The sequence below is a fragment of the Acomys russatus genome, chromosome 32, assembly GCF_903995435.1.
Source record: "Acomys russatus chromosome 32, mAcoRus1.1, whole genome shotgun sequence".
NCBI lineage: Eukaryota > Metazoa > Chordata > Mammalia > Rodentia > Muridae > Acomys > Acomys russatus.
Window position 1 is genome coordinate 30,677,775 of NC_067168.1, and position 17,034 is coordinate 30,694,808.

General features: G+C 44.6%; 2 protein-coding genes across 2 annotated transcripts in view; one reads left to right on the forward strand and one right to left on the reverse strand.

Annotated features, from left to right (window-relative positions):
- The window catches only part of Acad11 (acyl-CoA dehydrogenase family member 11), a 65,681-nt gene that overhangs the window by 35,166 nt on the left and 13,481 nt on the right, over nt 1-17,034 (forward strand). Inside the window, exon 14 of the mRNA XM_051140807.1 lies at nt 16,507-16,573. Coding sequence (XP_050996764.1) covers nt 16,507-16,573 — 67 coding nt within the window. The remainder of the gene's footprint in view (nt 1-16,506; nt 16,574-17,034) is intronic.
- Ackr4 (atypical chemokine receptor 4) lies at nt 1,142-5,743 on the reverse strand. Its single transcript, XM_051140808.1, has 2 exons — nt 5,651-5,743; nt 1,142-2,451 (listed from the first exon to the last, which is right to left on the reverse strand). The coding sequence occupies exon 2, from the start codon at nt 2,440-2,442 to the stop codon at nt 1,390-1,392; it is 1,053 nt and encodes a 350-aa protein (XP_050996765.1). The 5' UTR covers nt 2,443-2,451; nt 5,651-5,743; the 3' UTR covers nt 1,142-1,389.

Below are 17,034 nucleotides of genomic sequence, written 5' to 3' on the forward strand. Positions count from 1 at the left end.
CCAAGGGAAAAGATAATCTGGGAAGTTGTTGAGTCTGGAGTGTAGATCAGTGGTGGCAGAACACGTGCTGGTGTTGTTTTGGTTCCGTCTTAAGTATCAGCAACAATGGTAAGTGTGGCACATATTTTATTGCCTGAAATACACACATTTAAATGAAAAATAAGCTTTTTACATAAGATAATATATTGCTCATCAGTTCCCAGTAAAAGGCCTACATACACGGGCCAGTTCTTTAGGACGTTATAAAACCAGGCTCTAGATAACCATGATTTTTTTCTTTCTATTTTGGTTTTTTTGAGACAGGATCTCTCTATGTAGCCTTGACTGACCTAGACTCACTTTGTAGACCAGGCTGGCCTCGAACTCACAGTGATCTGCCTGCCTCTGCCTCCCAAGTGCTGGGATTAAAGGTGTGTGCCACGCCCAGTTATAACCATGATTTTTAAGGCTGGTTTTCAGAATATGCATGATGAACCATCATATATTTGGACAATTTTCCTGGTGATATCATCAAAGCATATTGCATGAATAGGAACTTACCAGAATGTGCGAACATCTTGGCAATGTTTATGGGTTTGGCCTTTCTTTCTTATATCTTATAAAATCACTTACAAGTTAAGAAACCAAAAAAAAAAAAAAAAAAAAAAAAAAAAAGAGTAAGTTTTATTGTGATTATTTAAGCATTGGAATTTTACCAAAAAATAATATTCTTATTAAAATTTAGATAATTACAAATAATTATAAATATCTCTTACCTTAGGTTTCTTTATTAATTGGTTTTAGATTACCAGACTCACAGCATGATTTTTTAAAAACTTTTTATTTTATGTTGTTAACTCATAGAACATTACAAAGATAGTACAGGATAGCCTAGATGGTCATTGCCCAGTGACCTATCGTATAGGATGGTCCTGGGTGCCCATTGCCTAGTGACCTATTGTATAGGATGGCCCTGGGCGCCCATTGCCCAGTGACCTATCGTATAGGATGGCCCTGGGTGCCCATTGCTCTGTGTTTTATATTAAATAATTACAGTTGCTGTCAACACCAGTGAGTTGAAGTTCACGTGTAGTACATCTAGATTTGAATAGCCACCACTACAGTAAAGATGCAAAACACCACACAGACTTCCTCTTTATAGCACAATGCTTTTCTCCATCCTGCCATTCTGTCTTCCTGTCATTCACTTTAATTTCCACTTTGCCCATTTGTTGTTTATTCTCCAGCATCTATCTTCCTTACACTCCCACCCCTTACTCCTCTTTCATTATACATTGCAACAATGCATGTTTGATGTTTGAGTCTCAGTGTCACACAAATATTTCATTTGAGGAAGAAACACCACTTGTGTGTGAGTATCCAAGCAAAGAGCAGAGAGCAGTTTTATATTTAAATGGTAAAAGAACTGGTTAGCTCTGTAGGACCCTCAGAGTCAAAAGCGATTTCCTCCACATTCTGCCTCTGTCTTCTCCAGGAGCCATATTTCTTGGCCACTTTCATGATATAGTTTTTGAAAGAGTCCCCCATGAAGACATACAGGACAGGGTTGAGGCAGCTGTGGAAGAGCGCGATGCTCTCTGTGACCTGGATGGCAACATCCATGCGCTTGCTCATCTCGCAGTTGGTGATGAGCAGGTAGATGGCATCTATGGCTTGGCAGAACTTGACAATGTTATAGGGCAGCTGGGTGACAATGAATACAACCACCACTGTGAGTAGAACCTTGAGGGGACGAGACTTTTTAATGTTCGGCATTTTGATGAGTGACCTGGCAGTAATGGCGTAGCACACCCCCATGATAAGAAAGGGGACCACAAAGCCTATGCAGATCTCCAGCATCTGAATGGATGCTTTCAGGGATGTTCCTAGGCGGTGGGAAAAGATGGGGGTGCACCGAGCATTCTGATTGACTGTGTAAAAAACCAGCTGGGGTATGCTCAGCAAGACGGCAGCCATCCATACACAGCAACAGATGATCCAGCAGGGTCTCCCCACTCCTGATTGGCTGGGGGCCTTAGTGATTGCCCGGTATCTGTCAATGCTGATACAAGCCAGGAACTGCATCCCGGAGACGAAGTTTACCGTGTACAGCGCCGAAGTTACTTTGCACATCATTTTCCCCAGAATCCACCCATGAACTGCATTGACTGCCCAGAAAGGCAGCGTGACCAGAAGCAGCAAGTCTGCCACAGCCAGATTCAGGATGTACACGTCTGTCTTGGTCCTCTGTTTCTTGTAGTAGGCGTAAACAGCCACCACTGTGGAGTTCCCTGCCAGCCCAATGACGGAGGCTATGGTGAAGAAGGCGGGGAGGAAGACTTTGGCAAACTGCCTGACCTCTTCTTTTATGCAGATCGCTTCGTACTGACTGTAGTCGTGGGTGCCGTTCATCTCGCTTTCCTCATAGTAGTACTCCATTGGCTGGTCCTGCTCCAGAGCCATGGCACCAAGCTGGACGGCAAGAGCACAAGACGGTCAGAGCAGCACTGCTCAAAAGGAAGCGCTTATGCCCAGCATATGGCCTGGGGTTTCTCTAGAGAGTGGATCGTGGCCGTGTCACGTGTGAGCCTGACTCACACTGTGAAAACTTGAATGGGAACCACGTTGAGTCAGCTCCCCCCCATCCTGTGTTCTTAAAAGCGTGCATGTAGGAGCTGCTGTTGGTCTGTGGCCAACACACCGTATCCCAGCACTTAGTTACTAAACCCCAGGTAAAGCCCAAGACTTTTAAGTGTGGGGTCTGTATGTGTTTGTATGTGGTCTGCATGCATGTGTGTGTGTGCGCTCCTGTGTGGGGGTGTGAGTGCACATGTGTGTGCATGTGTATCTAAAGGTTCAAGTTGGCCTTAGGAGTCATTAGATTACTCTCTACCTTATTTATTGAGGTGAGCTCTCTCAGATGAACCCAGAGCTCGCCAGGGGGGCTACTCTGACTAGAAGCTTGCTGCAAACATCTGTTCTCCACCTTTTGAATGTTGGAGCTGTGGGTGGGCTGCAGTGCCCACCTCTCATTTGCATGCATACTGGGGACCCAAACTCTAGCCCCCACACTTGTACAGCAAGCACTTTAATCATGGACCATCTACCCAGTCTAGTTTTTGTTTGTTTTTTTTTTTTTAAGATTTATGTATTTATTATTATTACATATACAAGTGCTCTGCCTGTATGTACACTTTCACACCAAAAGAGGGTCATCAGCTCACATTATAGATGGTTGTGAGCCACCATGTGGTAGCTGGGAATTGAACTCATCACCCCTGGAAGAGCAATCAGTGCTCTTAACCTCTGAGCCATCTCTCCAGGACCCCCCCCCCCCAGTCTGGTTTTTTAAATATAAAATTTAATCAAAGAGCAGAAGAAATGTTGCATTTTTTTTATAAATGTAACTTTAAGGATTGTGGAGTATATCTACAATAAATTAAAATAGTTGTTTTACTTGAAAAATAAATGTTTAAAATTTTTATTCTAAGCCAGGCTTGATGGCACACCCCTTTAATCCCAGCACTCGGGAGGCAGAAGCAGGCAGATTGCTGTGAGTTCGAGGCCAGCCTGGTCAACAAAGTGAGTCTAGGACAAGCCAAGGCTATACAGAGAAACCCTGTCTCAAAAAAAATTTTTTTTACTCCAGTATTACTTATAAATTTTAATTTAAATAAATTAGCTTGGCATTTGCTTGGAGTCGCTGCTAGGCTTTCCTACAAGAAAACCTCACTTAGCCAGCTTGCCTCCCAAGCCTGTCACTACTTGTATCCACTGGTCCCTCTAAGCTGAAAACTGGCACCATCTTTGACTTCTCCGTTACCTAGATCCCCAGTTTCCAGTTAGTCTGTAAGCATTTTAGCGATCCCCCTGCCTTAGCCTCCCCAGTGCTGGGATTATAGGTGTGAGCCACCATACTTGGTTTGCATGTTCATATTTTACCTTGCACCTCACATATGCACGCACGCACGCACGCACGCACGCACACATGCACGTACCTCCCACTTAATACATTGTCTTCCTAGCTTGAATCTGACCGTTGCTTGTCCCTTCTCACCAACTGTTTGTCAAAAACATCCTCCTTCCTGCCAATTAGTGTTGTACCCCTTAACTTGCCCATCTGCCTCTGCCTTGCATACCTCTTTTCCTGGAAGGCACTTCCCTTTCCCGAAAGAGGCATACCTCAAGCCCCTTAGAGTGGTAGCCAAGGCTCCCTCCTGCCACCACTCCACACAGGAGACAGCGATATGTTGAGTTGCCGGCTGATGGCTGGCACACTGTGCTGTGAGCTGATGGCTGGCACACTGTGCTGTGAGCTGATGGCTGGCACACTGTACTGTGAGCTGATGGCTGGCACACTGTGCTGTGAGCTGATGACTGGCACACTGTACTGTGAGCTGATGGCTGGCACACTTGGCTATGGTGTGCATCTCCACTGTTTTCACCTGTCCCTTTCTCCGGCACTATTTTCTGCCCTCCCCTTGAGAGTACATGAGCGAGGATTTTCCCTTCCCAGAAGACTTTACCATCAAATGATGTGACTCCATCATGTGGAGAAAATGCAGTCTGAGCAGTTTGACTCCTGGTTGGAAGTGACGCTTTATTAGCATACCTGGTGCACTCCAGCTGGTCACTAAATATTTGTCAGGCTCTGAAGATTTTGCCACCACGTATAAATCTGTTATTACAGAATGAATGCAGGCTATGTGAGGGGTCTCCTGACTCACACTCAGGAATCGCACACTGGCTAATAGCACCACAGTGTACAGGAAGAGCTTGCAAGGAATTCACAGGTTTTAAAATAAATATTATAATGACTTTCAATATTTCTAAAAGAATCTCAGATCTTACAGAATCAATATGAAAACAGTATTTTCAAAGCAGTACAAGAAAGAACATTCAGTTTCAAAATAAGGACGTTTAACTTGCTAACTCTTCTTTGAATGAGCAAGGCGAAGTGAAGGTGCCCCTTAGGAAAAGTGCTCCAGAGGGATTTTCTTTATTATGCAGAAACCAAGCACCGCAGTCTACAATGGCCATTTCATCATGAAACGTGCCTCAGAGGCGCCACCAAGGAAGACCGCTGTAGCCTCTGTGCTCTGTGCATCATTATTAGCGCGACGTAAACTTTATTCTTTCCTCTCTGCCACCTCAAAACCTTGAACTTGATGATATAGAGCAATAGAGTCTCAAAAAAACAAAACAAAAAACAAAAAAACCAAAAACAGTAAGGACGCGTATTTGAAAGTCAGGATGACTTTCCAGTGGCATCAGGGAATCAAAATAGGAACAGAGATATCTGCAGACCTACAGGAAGGCTTATAAACTCCTTTTAATCATTTCAAGAACAACAAAAAAAACCATATTTTTTTTAAAGAGCAGAAACAAATGATCTGGTAAACCGTATTTGCTGCCTGACAAACTTATACAAATCAGCCATGCTATTGGAAATAGCATTTTCTTCTTGGTATATTCATATTTTCATTTGAAGGTTAAAGTGTAGAGATATTCTTAAATAGTTTGTTTTTTTTTTTTTTTTTTTTTTGGTGCATATAAATGTTTAGAATCTTATGCACCAAGTCCCCCACCTTCCACTAAGATAAAAATACAAAAAAAAATTTTTAATTCATATTAGGTCAAAAGGAGAAAGAAATAAAAGAAGGGAACCGACCTGTTTCAGCTAGGAGAGGCGCAGTCCTGAGTGCCGAGGCAGCCAAAGGACCTCTCTGACTCAGGCAACTCTTGTTATCGTGGGTTTTTTTTTTTTTTTTTTTTTACACCCCGCCTTTATCTTGGATCCAAGAGAGCTTTCCTGAAATTTAACCTCTGGAGTTGATTAAGTGCTCCATAGAACCTTCCGGTGGACTCTGTCCAAATTCTTAAACGTCCTGGCAGGTTCCAGTTTGGCTCCCAAACTGCAGGACTGTCGGTTTCCACTCAGCTGAAAGTAACAGGAAAGTGTGCCTGTGGCTCCCCATCTCCTCATCAGCCAAGAGGGGGCACACTGAGAGCATCCAGCAGCCAAAAGCCTGCTCTGGGAGGCTACAGAAATACTCGAGAAAGTTATTTTGTCTAAGAGAGAAAACTAAGATGCTTTTCACCCAGAAGGTTATCTTTTTGAAAACCAAACCAGGCAGTTAGAGCAGAACTCATTGTTTCCGTACGTGATTTCATCCTTTACCTAAGCAGAGTCCTGGCTCCCAGCAGTGTTCTCTCTCTGTGGTTCAAAGTGTGCCTTTCTCCATGGCTTTCTCATTTTTCTTAGAACCGTTTTATCAAGGGCCAGATACAAACCTTCCAACTCCTCTGTGTGGAGGAGCTGTTTTCCCAGGCTGCCAAACAAATGCACGGCAGAGCAGCAAGAAGAGAGATTAATGTAGACTCAATTCTTGGGCTCTCTCTCACCTCACATTTGCATAGTATTGCCCTGCTTTCTCATGCAAAGCTAAGCCTTGGTAGCCACCTGCAGAAGCTATTTTAGACCCAAGCCCCCCTTTTTCCCCCTCAATGGTGGTTATGGCCTCCATATTGATTTATGCAGAGAGACTTGTTAGTCTATGCCTTCAGATTTATTTCTTCCTGTGTATGGCTGGGAGTCAAGGTAGCCTTGACCTGCATCACAGCTTGTCTTTGAGGAAACATCATCTCAGGCCAGTTTTAAGCATCAAAGTCAAGTTACTGAATGAGACGCTACTAACAGAGGCACATACTCAGTGTTTCTGAGCAACATTTGTTTTTGTTTTGTTTTTGTTGTTGTTGTTGTTAACGTTTGCAGGTGTCTTGCCTGCCTGTAAGTCTGTGCACCACATGCCTGAAGTCAGATCTGCTAGAACTTGTAGTTACAGTTGTGAGCTGCCATGTGGGTGCTGGGAATTGAACCAAGTCCTCCAGAAGAGAAGCCAGTGTTCCCAACTGCTGAGCCATCTCCCCAGCCCCAAGCTAGTACGGTTTTCCTAAGGAGATGCAAGCACATCAATGAATAGGTAAAAACAGTACAGGGTTAGGGGTAGCTCAGCTGGTAGAGTAAGAGCTAGGCTAGGTTCAATTCTCAGCCCCATATAAACAAGGTATACTGACTCACATCTGAAATCCCGCCACGTGAGGGCAAATTGGCCTGGGCTCTGTGTGACCTTGTCTCAAGGGGGGGGGGGGGGGGGAAAGGAAGGGAAGAGGAGAGGAGAGGAGAAAAATGTATTACACACACACACACACACACACACACACACACACACACCATGGACTCCTGTTCAGCCATAAAGAAGAACAAAATGTGTCATTTTTGGGAACTGGGTAGAATTATGATCATTTCAAGCAAAATTACCTAAACTTAAAGATAAAATAATACGTATTCAATTATATATGAGCCTTAAGGTCAAAGGGGGACTGTCTGTGAAGGGGAAGAGGACGGGACCAGTGGGAGAGGAAGAGAACAGAAAAAGGAAATGGCACTGAAACGGTTAAAGTACATGACTGTTCTTGAACAGAAATCTCATCCCGACACCCACTCACTTTGTACAATGTCCATTAACTAAAGTTTAAGAAGCGTTTTCCCCCTGTGGCTGGTCATTCTTCCGACCTCACTGCCTTCAAGAGGGCACCGCCTTTCATGCCCCTGCCTGCGCGGGTGTATCTGGCCGGTCTCCTCTTACCTCTAATCTTGTTGTGCATCAGGGATAGAGACGGGAAGCCCCCAGCGCTCCACTCAGTTGTTACAGTGACTTACAGTATCCCATGGGTGTTCCAGCTTTTTGCAGCCCTCCTGGCCTCTCATCTCATCCCACACTGCTCACTGCTTTGCCTGCCATGTCTCTTTCCTGGCTGTTTTATAACATGCCAGGCACAGTCCTAAGGAGGACTCTGTACTAGCTCTCCAGTTTGTCTAGAATGTGCTTTCTCTCAATATCTGCACGGCTCACATCCTCATCCCTACCTACCTGACTTCTAAAGCCCAAGGCCATCTGCACAGGGAGCAGTGCTGCCCACAGTGGGCCAGACCCTCCTATACCCACTAACAACAGTCAAGACAGGGTTCCACAGACATGCCCGCTACATGTTTCAATCTGATATGGGAAATCCTTCAACTGAGATTCCTTCTCAGATGACTCTAGGCTGTGACAGGGCGGCAGTTAAAGCTACACATCCCACAAGTGCCTCACATCCCACAAGTGCTACTTTATAGTATCTTCTGTCTTTCAGAGCTGTCCTGTACTCTGTGTATTTTAAGCATTTATGTTGGTACCTTACTCATGCTGCCAGCCTGTCAGATACTAAACACATGGGCCACTATATCAGTCAGCTTAAGCAGTAGCCTCCATTTTGATGCCAGGGCTAAGGTTCTTACTTACATGTTCAGGGTTAGACTTTTTCCGCCTTATCATGCTATCTCTGACACATCTCTGGCACTCTATGATGCTGCCTCTCACGCAGTTTTAGTGTTGCTTTGTGTATGCTTGAATACATCTCCTCTTTTCCCTTATGTGCCCTTCCCTTTAAAACTATGTGTTTTATTATAAATTAGATTTCCATATTGTGAACGAGTTGTGATTTTATAATAATCTTTATAGCTTTTGAATGAAAAAAATCATTTTCTTCAAACTGAACCCTTCAAGACATAAAAGGCATCAGGAATGATCTGGCACTTCTGGCATGGAGCTCTGAGTTCCACCTATGTATGATTCATGCGAACAGACCTTGACTATGCTGTGTTTTCATTTCTTCAGATGCAACTAGGAGACTTGGTAATACTGGGAAATTTGACAAAGTATGAAAAGTAGCTGGGTGTGGTCATCCAGGCTTGTACTTAGTATGTTGTCAAGGATGAAACTGAAATCATGATCCTTCTGCCTCTGTCAACCAAGTGCTGGGATTACAGGCACACATCAGCACACTCAGCCCCACTTATACTTTAAAGTTTAAAATTCCAATCAAAGATCTACAAAAGGGGGCAGAGGGAGGAGGAGGGACTAGGAGAAGAAAAGGGAGGGGACTACAATCAAGATGTAAAGTGAACAAATTAAAAATAAAAATTTTTAAATAAAAAACATTGTTATTTAACTATGGATCTTTCTAAGATAGTTCAGTGTGTGCCAACGTCAGTTTTCCCTAGTAAAAATGGCACAAACTCTGAGGAAACACTTTGGATAATTTTTTCCCTTAATAGTGGAATTGGATGAAAAACTTTTCCAAGTGCAAATGTTACTGTAAGGGGGTTCTTAACTTATAATGGTTTTATCCTGATTTGAATCATGAATGTTAGAGCTGAAGTCAAATTAAATTGAAGTATTTCTGCCACAGAAAGTCCATGTTGGTAAAAGAAATGGCCTCAAGAACCTCCCCACCCCCCCCCCCCGGTTGCGGGTTGTGCTCTGTGTGGTATCATGTGTTTACATACTTTCTAGGTCACTCGGGTCACATGCATAACAGTCATGATAATTCCAGTTGTCATCTTTCTTTCTGTAGGAAACTGATCTTTCTTTCTTTCTTTTTTCTTGTATTGGCTTTTCGAGACAGGATTTCTCTGTATAGACCTGGCTGTACTGGAACTCACTCTGTAGGCCAGGCTAGCCTCAAACTCATAGAGATCCCACTGCCTAAGAAGTTAAGCTCGTGAGCAAGCACGGGGGAGTGGGGAATGGGGGAATTTGTAGTCTGACTGGATTCGGTCACTTGAACAGTCTTGCCAGATAGAATCTGTGTGGAACAAATACCTTTATCTGGGCATCTGTATCATTCCCAAGGCCTGAGACCCACAGGTGTGCTGAGATGGTCTCTGGCTGTGCCGTTCCTCCAGCCTGGCTCATTCCTGGCACTCTGTATCCTGTTCAGTGACCAAAATGACATAAAAGAGGGGGCTTCTCTTTTCTAGAAGGGTATTCCAGCTGCTGCCCCTGCCAAATTCTGCCTGGAGCTTGGGGAAGATGATGTATTTATGAGGATTCGCATCTCACTCTTGTGAGTCAGTCAGGTTAACTACAAAACATTTTAAGTTTTATCTTTTGTGTGTTCATCCTGACTTCCTCTACACTTAATGATCAGCAAAACAGCCAGGTTAGATGTTTTGTATTTAAGAATCCAAATTACTCTCCATATGTTTTATATGAAAGATAGAATTAAAGAGTGATTTGCTGCCAGGCAGTGGTGGTGCACGCTTTTAATCCCAACACTCAGGAGGCAGAGGCAGGTGGATCGCTGTGAGTTCAAGGACAGCCTGGTCTACAAAGTGAATCCAGGACAATCAAGGCTACACAGAGAAACCCTGTCTTGAAAAACAAAGAAAAAAAAAAAAAAAAGAGTGATTTGCCTAGTGTTTTGAGTCTCTGCAATCTATTAAGGGCGTATATGAGAAAGTGCCTGACTCTCTCTGGTTCTGAAAGAATGAAACATAGGGAATCATAGGGGAAATGTGCATTCCGAATAGTAAAGAAAGAGGGCTGGGAGCCCAAGTCCCTCGAAGGGCGGAGAAGATTGTGCCTGGTTGTTTTCCTGACACGGGGTCTCATGTAGCCCGAGCTGGCTTTGAACTCAGTATGAAACTTAGGATGACCTTGAACTTCTAATCCTCCTGTCTTTACTTCCCAAGTACCTATGATTACAGGTGTGTACTTCTACTTCCAGTTCTGTTTTATTTATATTTTTATGCAGTGCTGGGGGTTGAACCTAGAGCCCCACGCATGCTAGGCTAGCATTCTACCCCCCTGAGCCACATCTGTAGCCTGGGCTGCACTTTTGAAGTTTCTGCTATGACCTGTATTGAAAATGAGCCCCACACCATGTCAGTGTGCCCTGACCCTGTCTTCAGCAGTATGAGGTAGTATATTGTATGAAGCATGTAGAATCAACCTTGCAGTTTCTGGGCTTGTGGGGATGCTGGCTCTGACTAGAAAAATACTATTGAAGACTTGAGAGTGAGCCATTATATGGAAGCGTTTTTAACTCTGTAGTTTGTAGGAGTGGGTGCATGACTTCAGGAGCGCTGGAGAGATGCTTTCCCAGAGGACTGCAGTCCTATTCCCAGCACCCACACCGGGCAGCGGTAACCACCTGTTCCAGTGATCTGACTTCTCTAGACTCTGTGGGCACCTGTATCGCATTCACACCCCCCCCCACACACACACACAGAAAGAGGGAGGGGGAGGGAAGGGGGAGGACCCATTTAAATACTCTTCATTGCAGTATATTTAAACAGTTGTTCTTGTTTTGTTTTTAGACCAGGTCTCATGTGGCCCAGGTGGGAGGGAACTTGCTATGTTGCAGCCAAGGAAGATCTTGAACTTCTGATCCTCCTGCCTCCTGCAAACAAAACTGGGGGGTGGGGAGGTGGCGGGGAGAGGGTGGTGATCTCTCAGCTGAGTATTTTCAGATAAGGAATTCTAGCTAAAATCGACAATAAAGGAAAGAGATTGCCATTTAAAACAAAGTCCAGAAATACCAACATTCCCAATTCCTGTTGGTTTTGCTGGCAAGCTGTCTGTCACTAAGGTGAGGCCTGAGCTAATTAACGTAGAGGAGAGGCTTTAGAGGCCCCAGCCCATGACTAGAAGACCTTACCGACCCTGGATCAGACTCTGAATGGCAGTGGGAGGGCACAGGGGAGGGCCCAGGGGAGGGCGCAGAGATTGGGGCAGTAGAGGAAAGCACTTACTCTAGTGCCTTAGCTTGTAGCCATGAAGTAATAAGTAAGGGAGGAGACGGGTCTGGGGTCCCATGGTCCCCTCTCTCACATGGCTGAAAGACTTCCCACTAAACTGCCCCCTGTTAGTGCTACCCTGGCTCCAATCCTTTTGTAACCCAGAGGGCGTGAGAGGACTCTTAACATTTAAACCACTGCATTGGCTGACACAGAGCATGTGTGTTCCGCTGTCTCAGGCCAGTGCTAACACTGCAGACTACCCGAGGCATAGCAACATGTTTTATTTCTCTAACTTCACATTTTCTTATTTATACTTGTGGAAATGCTTGTCTTTTTTTTTTTTTTTTTAATGAAAAACATTCATTCCTTCTTAACATAATAGTTTCCATTTCAATTTATTTGAAACAATTGGATTTAGTAATAAAATTATGTTGCAAATGCCCAGAAGGTTGGAAAAATGGTTCCACATTTGATTGCACCCAAAATGTGGACAATAAGTCGTGTGTTTAGGGAAATTTTTTGCTTAACGTATCTGTTACCTAATTATAGTGTAACGTCTGTTTGGCCAGTTTTGCTTCTTAAATTTCCTGTTTCCGTTGGAAGAAACCCCGGGCCCTTTCTAGTTCCCCACACAAGTCATGTGCACACCTCTGGGTCTGCACGTTCAGACAGCTCTGAACGTGGCTGTGGCTGTGGAGACTCAGATGGCTGCTGAGATGTGCCCTTGACTGGATGCCAGGCCGAGAAGAAGCAGAGGCGCTCAGTTTAGGCTCTGTGCCTTCCTCCCCACGCCCTCCCTTTCACGGCTGGAAACTATTTAAGTGCTTCACTAGGCAAAGTATGCATGTAGGATTTCTGGAATTACACATCATCACATGTAAGTGAGGAAATGCCACCCCCCACCCTTTGGCAGGAAATGACTCCTCTACTGCTTGTACATTTCATGTTCAGATTGAAGGAAAATTGGGAGAGAAACACGAAAAGAAAACCAGATCTAGTCTCCCTCCCCTAGGTGGGCTCCGTAACGTGTTTATAAGACGGTAGGCTTTTATTCCCTTTCATCTTGTTGAGGGGTCGGGTGTTGAACAGAGTCCCTCCATGTAGCCCACTCTAGTCTGAAACTCAGGATCCTCCCCCTCATGCCCTCGCTCATAGGGCTGGGATGGCGAGCCCATGGGCCACACCCAGCTTAGTCTGGTTAATATCTAAGTTCCTATTGTCTAGTTGAAAGGGCAGCAACTGAGAGAAGGCCTGCCAGTCTACTCAGTTCTGCCTCCCAACATGGCAGCACCATGCCCCGGAGGGCGGCAGCGGCAGCTTCCTGATGTCCACTCTGATGCAAGGCCACCAGCTTTTTCCACACTCCCCATCTACACAAGATGGCGGCGTTGACCCACCTATTGGAAGGGTGACAGTTTGGGCCGCTCCTGTTGGAACTCCTTGTATTTTAATATTATTCCAATTTTAAAGTATCTAACTTTAAGCTCCACTTTGTAATGAAAGGTTCTTAATTCTTTCACCTCTTTTTCTTCCGTTTATCCCAGCCTTCCATTGTCCCCATGTCAGCTACAACACTTACTTCTATCCCATGAACACACAGTTAACTCAGAGTGACTCTGAAATTGTTTGTTTGTTTGTTTGTTGAGGCAGGGTTTATCTGTGTATATAGCCTTGGATGTCCTGGACTCACTCTGTAGACCAGAGCCTCGAACTCACAGAGACCTGCCTGCCTTGCCTCCCCAAGTACTGGGGTTACAAGTGTGGGTGTCACTGTGAGTGTCCTGCTAGAGTCCATGCACCTCTGTAGGGATGCAATATAAACTACCTCCTGTCCCAAAGAGCTTTTCTACTATGGAGGCCCCTTAGTTCAGCCCTTCTGGCACTTAGACTCCTCCCACTTTAGTTTGTTTTGTAGTGGGGCCACGGCTTATGTGTCCACCAGCCATGTTTCAGAGTTTCCTATGGCTATTTTCTGATTGAATCATTTGCTTTTATTAAGCTCCCACTCCTGCACATGCTCCTTTAATTTTCGCAGCCTGCCTTTCTTTTTCAGAGCCCTCTGGAGACATGAGTATTTCTTTTCCAGTCTAGAATGATTGTTTTCTAGGCATGTGTCAGTGTGATTATCCTGGGGTTCGCATGCATCACTTCCCTGAGAGAGACTATTTTCTAATAGTTTGGCTTCCTTTTCTTTGTTTGCTCCTTTATTTTGCTTGATTAGATTCTTTGTTGTTGTTTCAAGTCAGGGTTTCTCTGTGTAGCTCTGGCTATGCTGCACTCACTCTGTAGACCAGGCTGGCCTCAAACACAGGGAGATCCACCTGCCTCTGCCTCCCTGAGTGCTGGGATTACAGGTGTGCACCACCGCACCCAGCTCTTGATTAGATTCTTAACTGTTCGAGAAAAAAAGTGCATACTAGCCGGGCAGTGGTGGCGCACTCCTTTAATCCCAGCACTTGGGAGGCAGAGGCAGTTGGGTCTCTGTGAGTTTGAGGCCAGCCTGGTCTACAAAGTGAGTCCAGGACAGCCAGGGTAACGCAGAGAAACCTTATCTCAAAAAACAAAAAAATAATAATTTTTAAAAGTGCATGCTAGGTGAATTACCAATCTTACTTGTTGATTTGCATGTTTATTCCACCCTCACAAGAGTTGATAGTTTGGCTAGGTATAGAATTCTCGCCATGATCTTCCTTTCACCCAGCATCATCTGCAGTTGGTGAAAAGGGTCTGGAAGATCCGCCCTCCTTCCTTTTGAGTGTCTTGTTTTAGTCTCTCTGAAACCCTTGAGGATTTTCACTTTATTACTGATATTTTTTAACTGTTACATTTATTCTTTTTTTTTTTAAGGAGGCAAAGTTGAGGTTTCTTCTGTTGCTGGCCCTGTATTATTTTCCAGGTGTTAGGGTTCAGGAATAGTCACATACTGACCCCTCAAACACCAGACACAGGTTGAAAGGATATTCAATGAACGCTTAACTAGACACTGACCAGCTAGGAGCGCAATCTGAACTTGGGAGTCATACTGTGCCATTGAACTGTTTTCAAAATGAGTTTTTAAAGAAACACACACACACACACACAATCAGGCAGGAGAAATCCTCCGCCCCCCCCCCCCCAGGTACAGTGTATTCATCCAACTGGGAAGAATTATTGTCCATTGTGTCTAGGTAGCTAGACAAAGCACTTTAAGCTGATCGGCTGGGAATTAAGGGAGGGGAGCACTTGGGGGCTTTCCAGCCATCTAGAAGTAAGGAACATAGCAGGGCATTGCAGTCTGAACTCGAATAGAACACACATTTATCTTGAACCCAAGCAGAACGTGCATTTATCGTCTATTGTTTTATTCATTGGGCCTTCCTGATCTCAGGCACGTAGAGCCTGAGAACTTGAACTTAATTTCACCTCATAATCAATATGGAGACTTGAAATAAAAATGTTTCCTGCTATGCTAAGAGCTGGTATTAACAAAAGAGCTACAGTCATACTGAGAGCTAAAGTAGATGTTAATGAGGGGCTATAGTTATGTACAGAGTTTAAGCCGATTATAACACAGGCACATTTCTTTCCTGTGTAGGACTCCATAAGCAAGTTCTCAGTGGAGCAGCTCTGAGATCCCTTTAGAGTCAGCTGATGGCATGCTGGCCTCCTGGTGTCGGAATGACGTCATTCTTAGGAGAGTACAGATGGCTTCATTTCCCTAGTGAAGCCGTTGGTTGCTTTCACAGCCTCCTCACTCCTGACCCTCTGCAGTACTTTGTATCACTGTCTAGACTGCGGTGTCTCTATCCATTTCCCTGGTCATCCTGCCCTCGCTTGCTTCCCAGATGTTATTGGAATCTCTCATCTTTTAGTGGCCACAGCACCCCAGTTCCAGCTTCACCTCCTCTCTATAGTTTGCCTTGATTTTATTTTTACATGTTTATATCAGTGAGAATCTCAACAGTGGTGGGAGGCAGACACCAGTCTGCCATTTTGAGTCCTTCCTAATTGGTTTTGGGAAAGCTTTCCTCTCTGCTTTCGTTTGCGGGTTGTTTCCGGTGTATGGTATTCCTGCTCCCTGGTGTCTTCTCAGTGAGACTGAAAACTTACAAGATCTCTAGAGTGTGTCCTGCTGCTTCCCAAGAACCACAGAGCCAAGCACTTCAAATCAAGTGCCGGTGTGAAGAGAGGCTGCCCTTCCTGAGGGTGCCCTCCCTTGCCTTGCATATAAATGTGCATGAGTGTGTGTGTGAGTGTGAGTGTGTGTGTGAGTGTGAGTGTGTGTGTGTGTATGCACACGTGTGCACGTATGACATTGCAGTACATGTATGGAGGTCAGAAGACAACATTTGCAGCAGTAAGTTAACGTGTCAGCCTGGGCTGCCCCTTCACCCTCTGAGTTACCTCATTGTGCCTTCAGTGTGTTTTTTGCAAGGTCCCAGGGCGGAACTCTCACAAATCCTAAAATGTGATAGAATAAGCTTTTACATTCACATTAGAATAACTTTGTTGTCTAATTTTCACCCTTAATAAGCCAATAAATAACCCTACCATTTGAAGATGGGATCAGAACCTATAAAGTATTACATCAGACACATAAAATTTTACAGCCTGTCCAGCATGCTAATGCTTAAAGTGGCACGAGTGAGAGAGAGCATGGTCACTTTTGCCTCAAGCATCACAGCTGTTTCATGTTTCCTTAACATCTGACTGTTCTGGCACAACAGCTTTCCCCGGTGAAGTCCAAGCTTGTCTTTGCCTAATCCTTTTTCTTGAGTGATGTATAGCACACACAAAGTGTTATCATGTCAGTGAATCCAATAATTGTCTCCTTTTCTGACCAGAAATAAACCTGGGGAGAGTAGAGCCTCCAGAGTGAAATGTTTTCTCCTTTTCTCTTTGTTTTCTCCTGTTCTTAGGAGCTGGGAATCCCAAGTGCAAAATTGCAATTGTTTTGGGAAGAACGGAGACAGCTTCTGCATCCAGGTAATAAAGCAGTTCTATGGAGGCCACGGAAAAATGAGCCAGGTTTTCTTCATGTCCACTTATTCACTTAAGATGTGCCACATGGGCATCCCCCCCCCAATATAAGATACACTCAGTGTTTTATATCTCAAGTGCTTTACTTTCCGAATCCATCTGGGAGGCCATGTAGGCACTGAAGCCGTGCACCCCTCCTATGGAATGCAGGCATTAGAAAGAGTGGCTGCTGCAGTTGGCAGTGCAGGCCTGCAGGGTGGAGGCAGGAGGATCACTCAAGTCTGCTCCATATAGCAAATCCCAGGCCAGCCTGGGTTACTGTAGTGAGACCAAACCAAAAAGAGGAAGTGGATGTAAAGTGTTCATGAATCTTGAAAGACATCTGCATGAAGTAACTAGAAATTAAAAACGTCAGCGTTCGGTGGTAGAAATCTTGCTGTCATGTCCAAGGCCCTGGCTCAGTCACT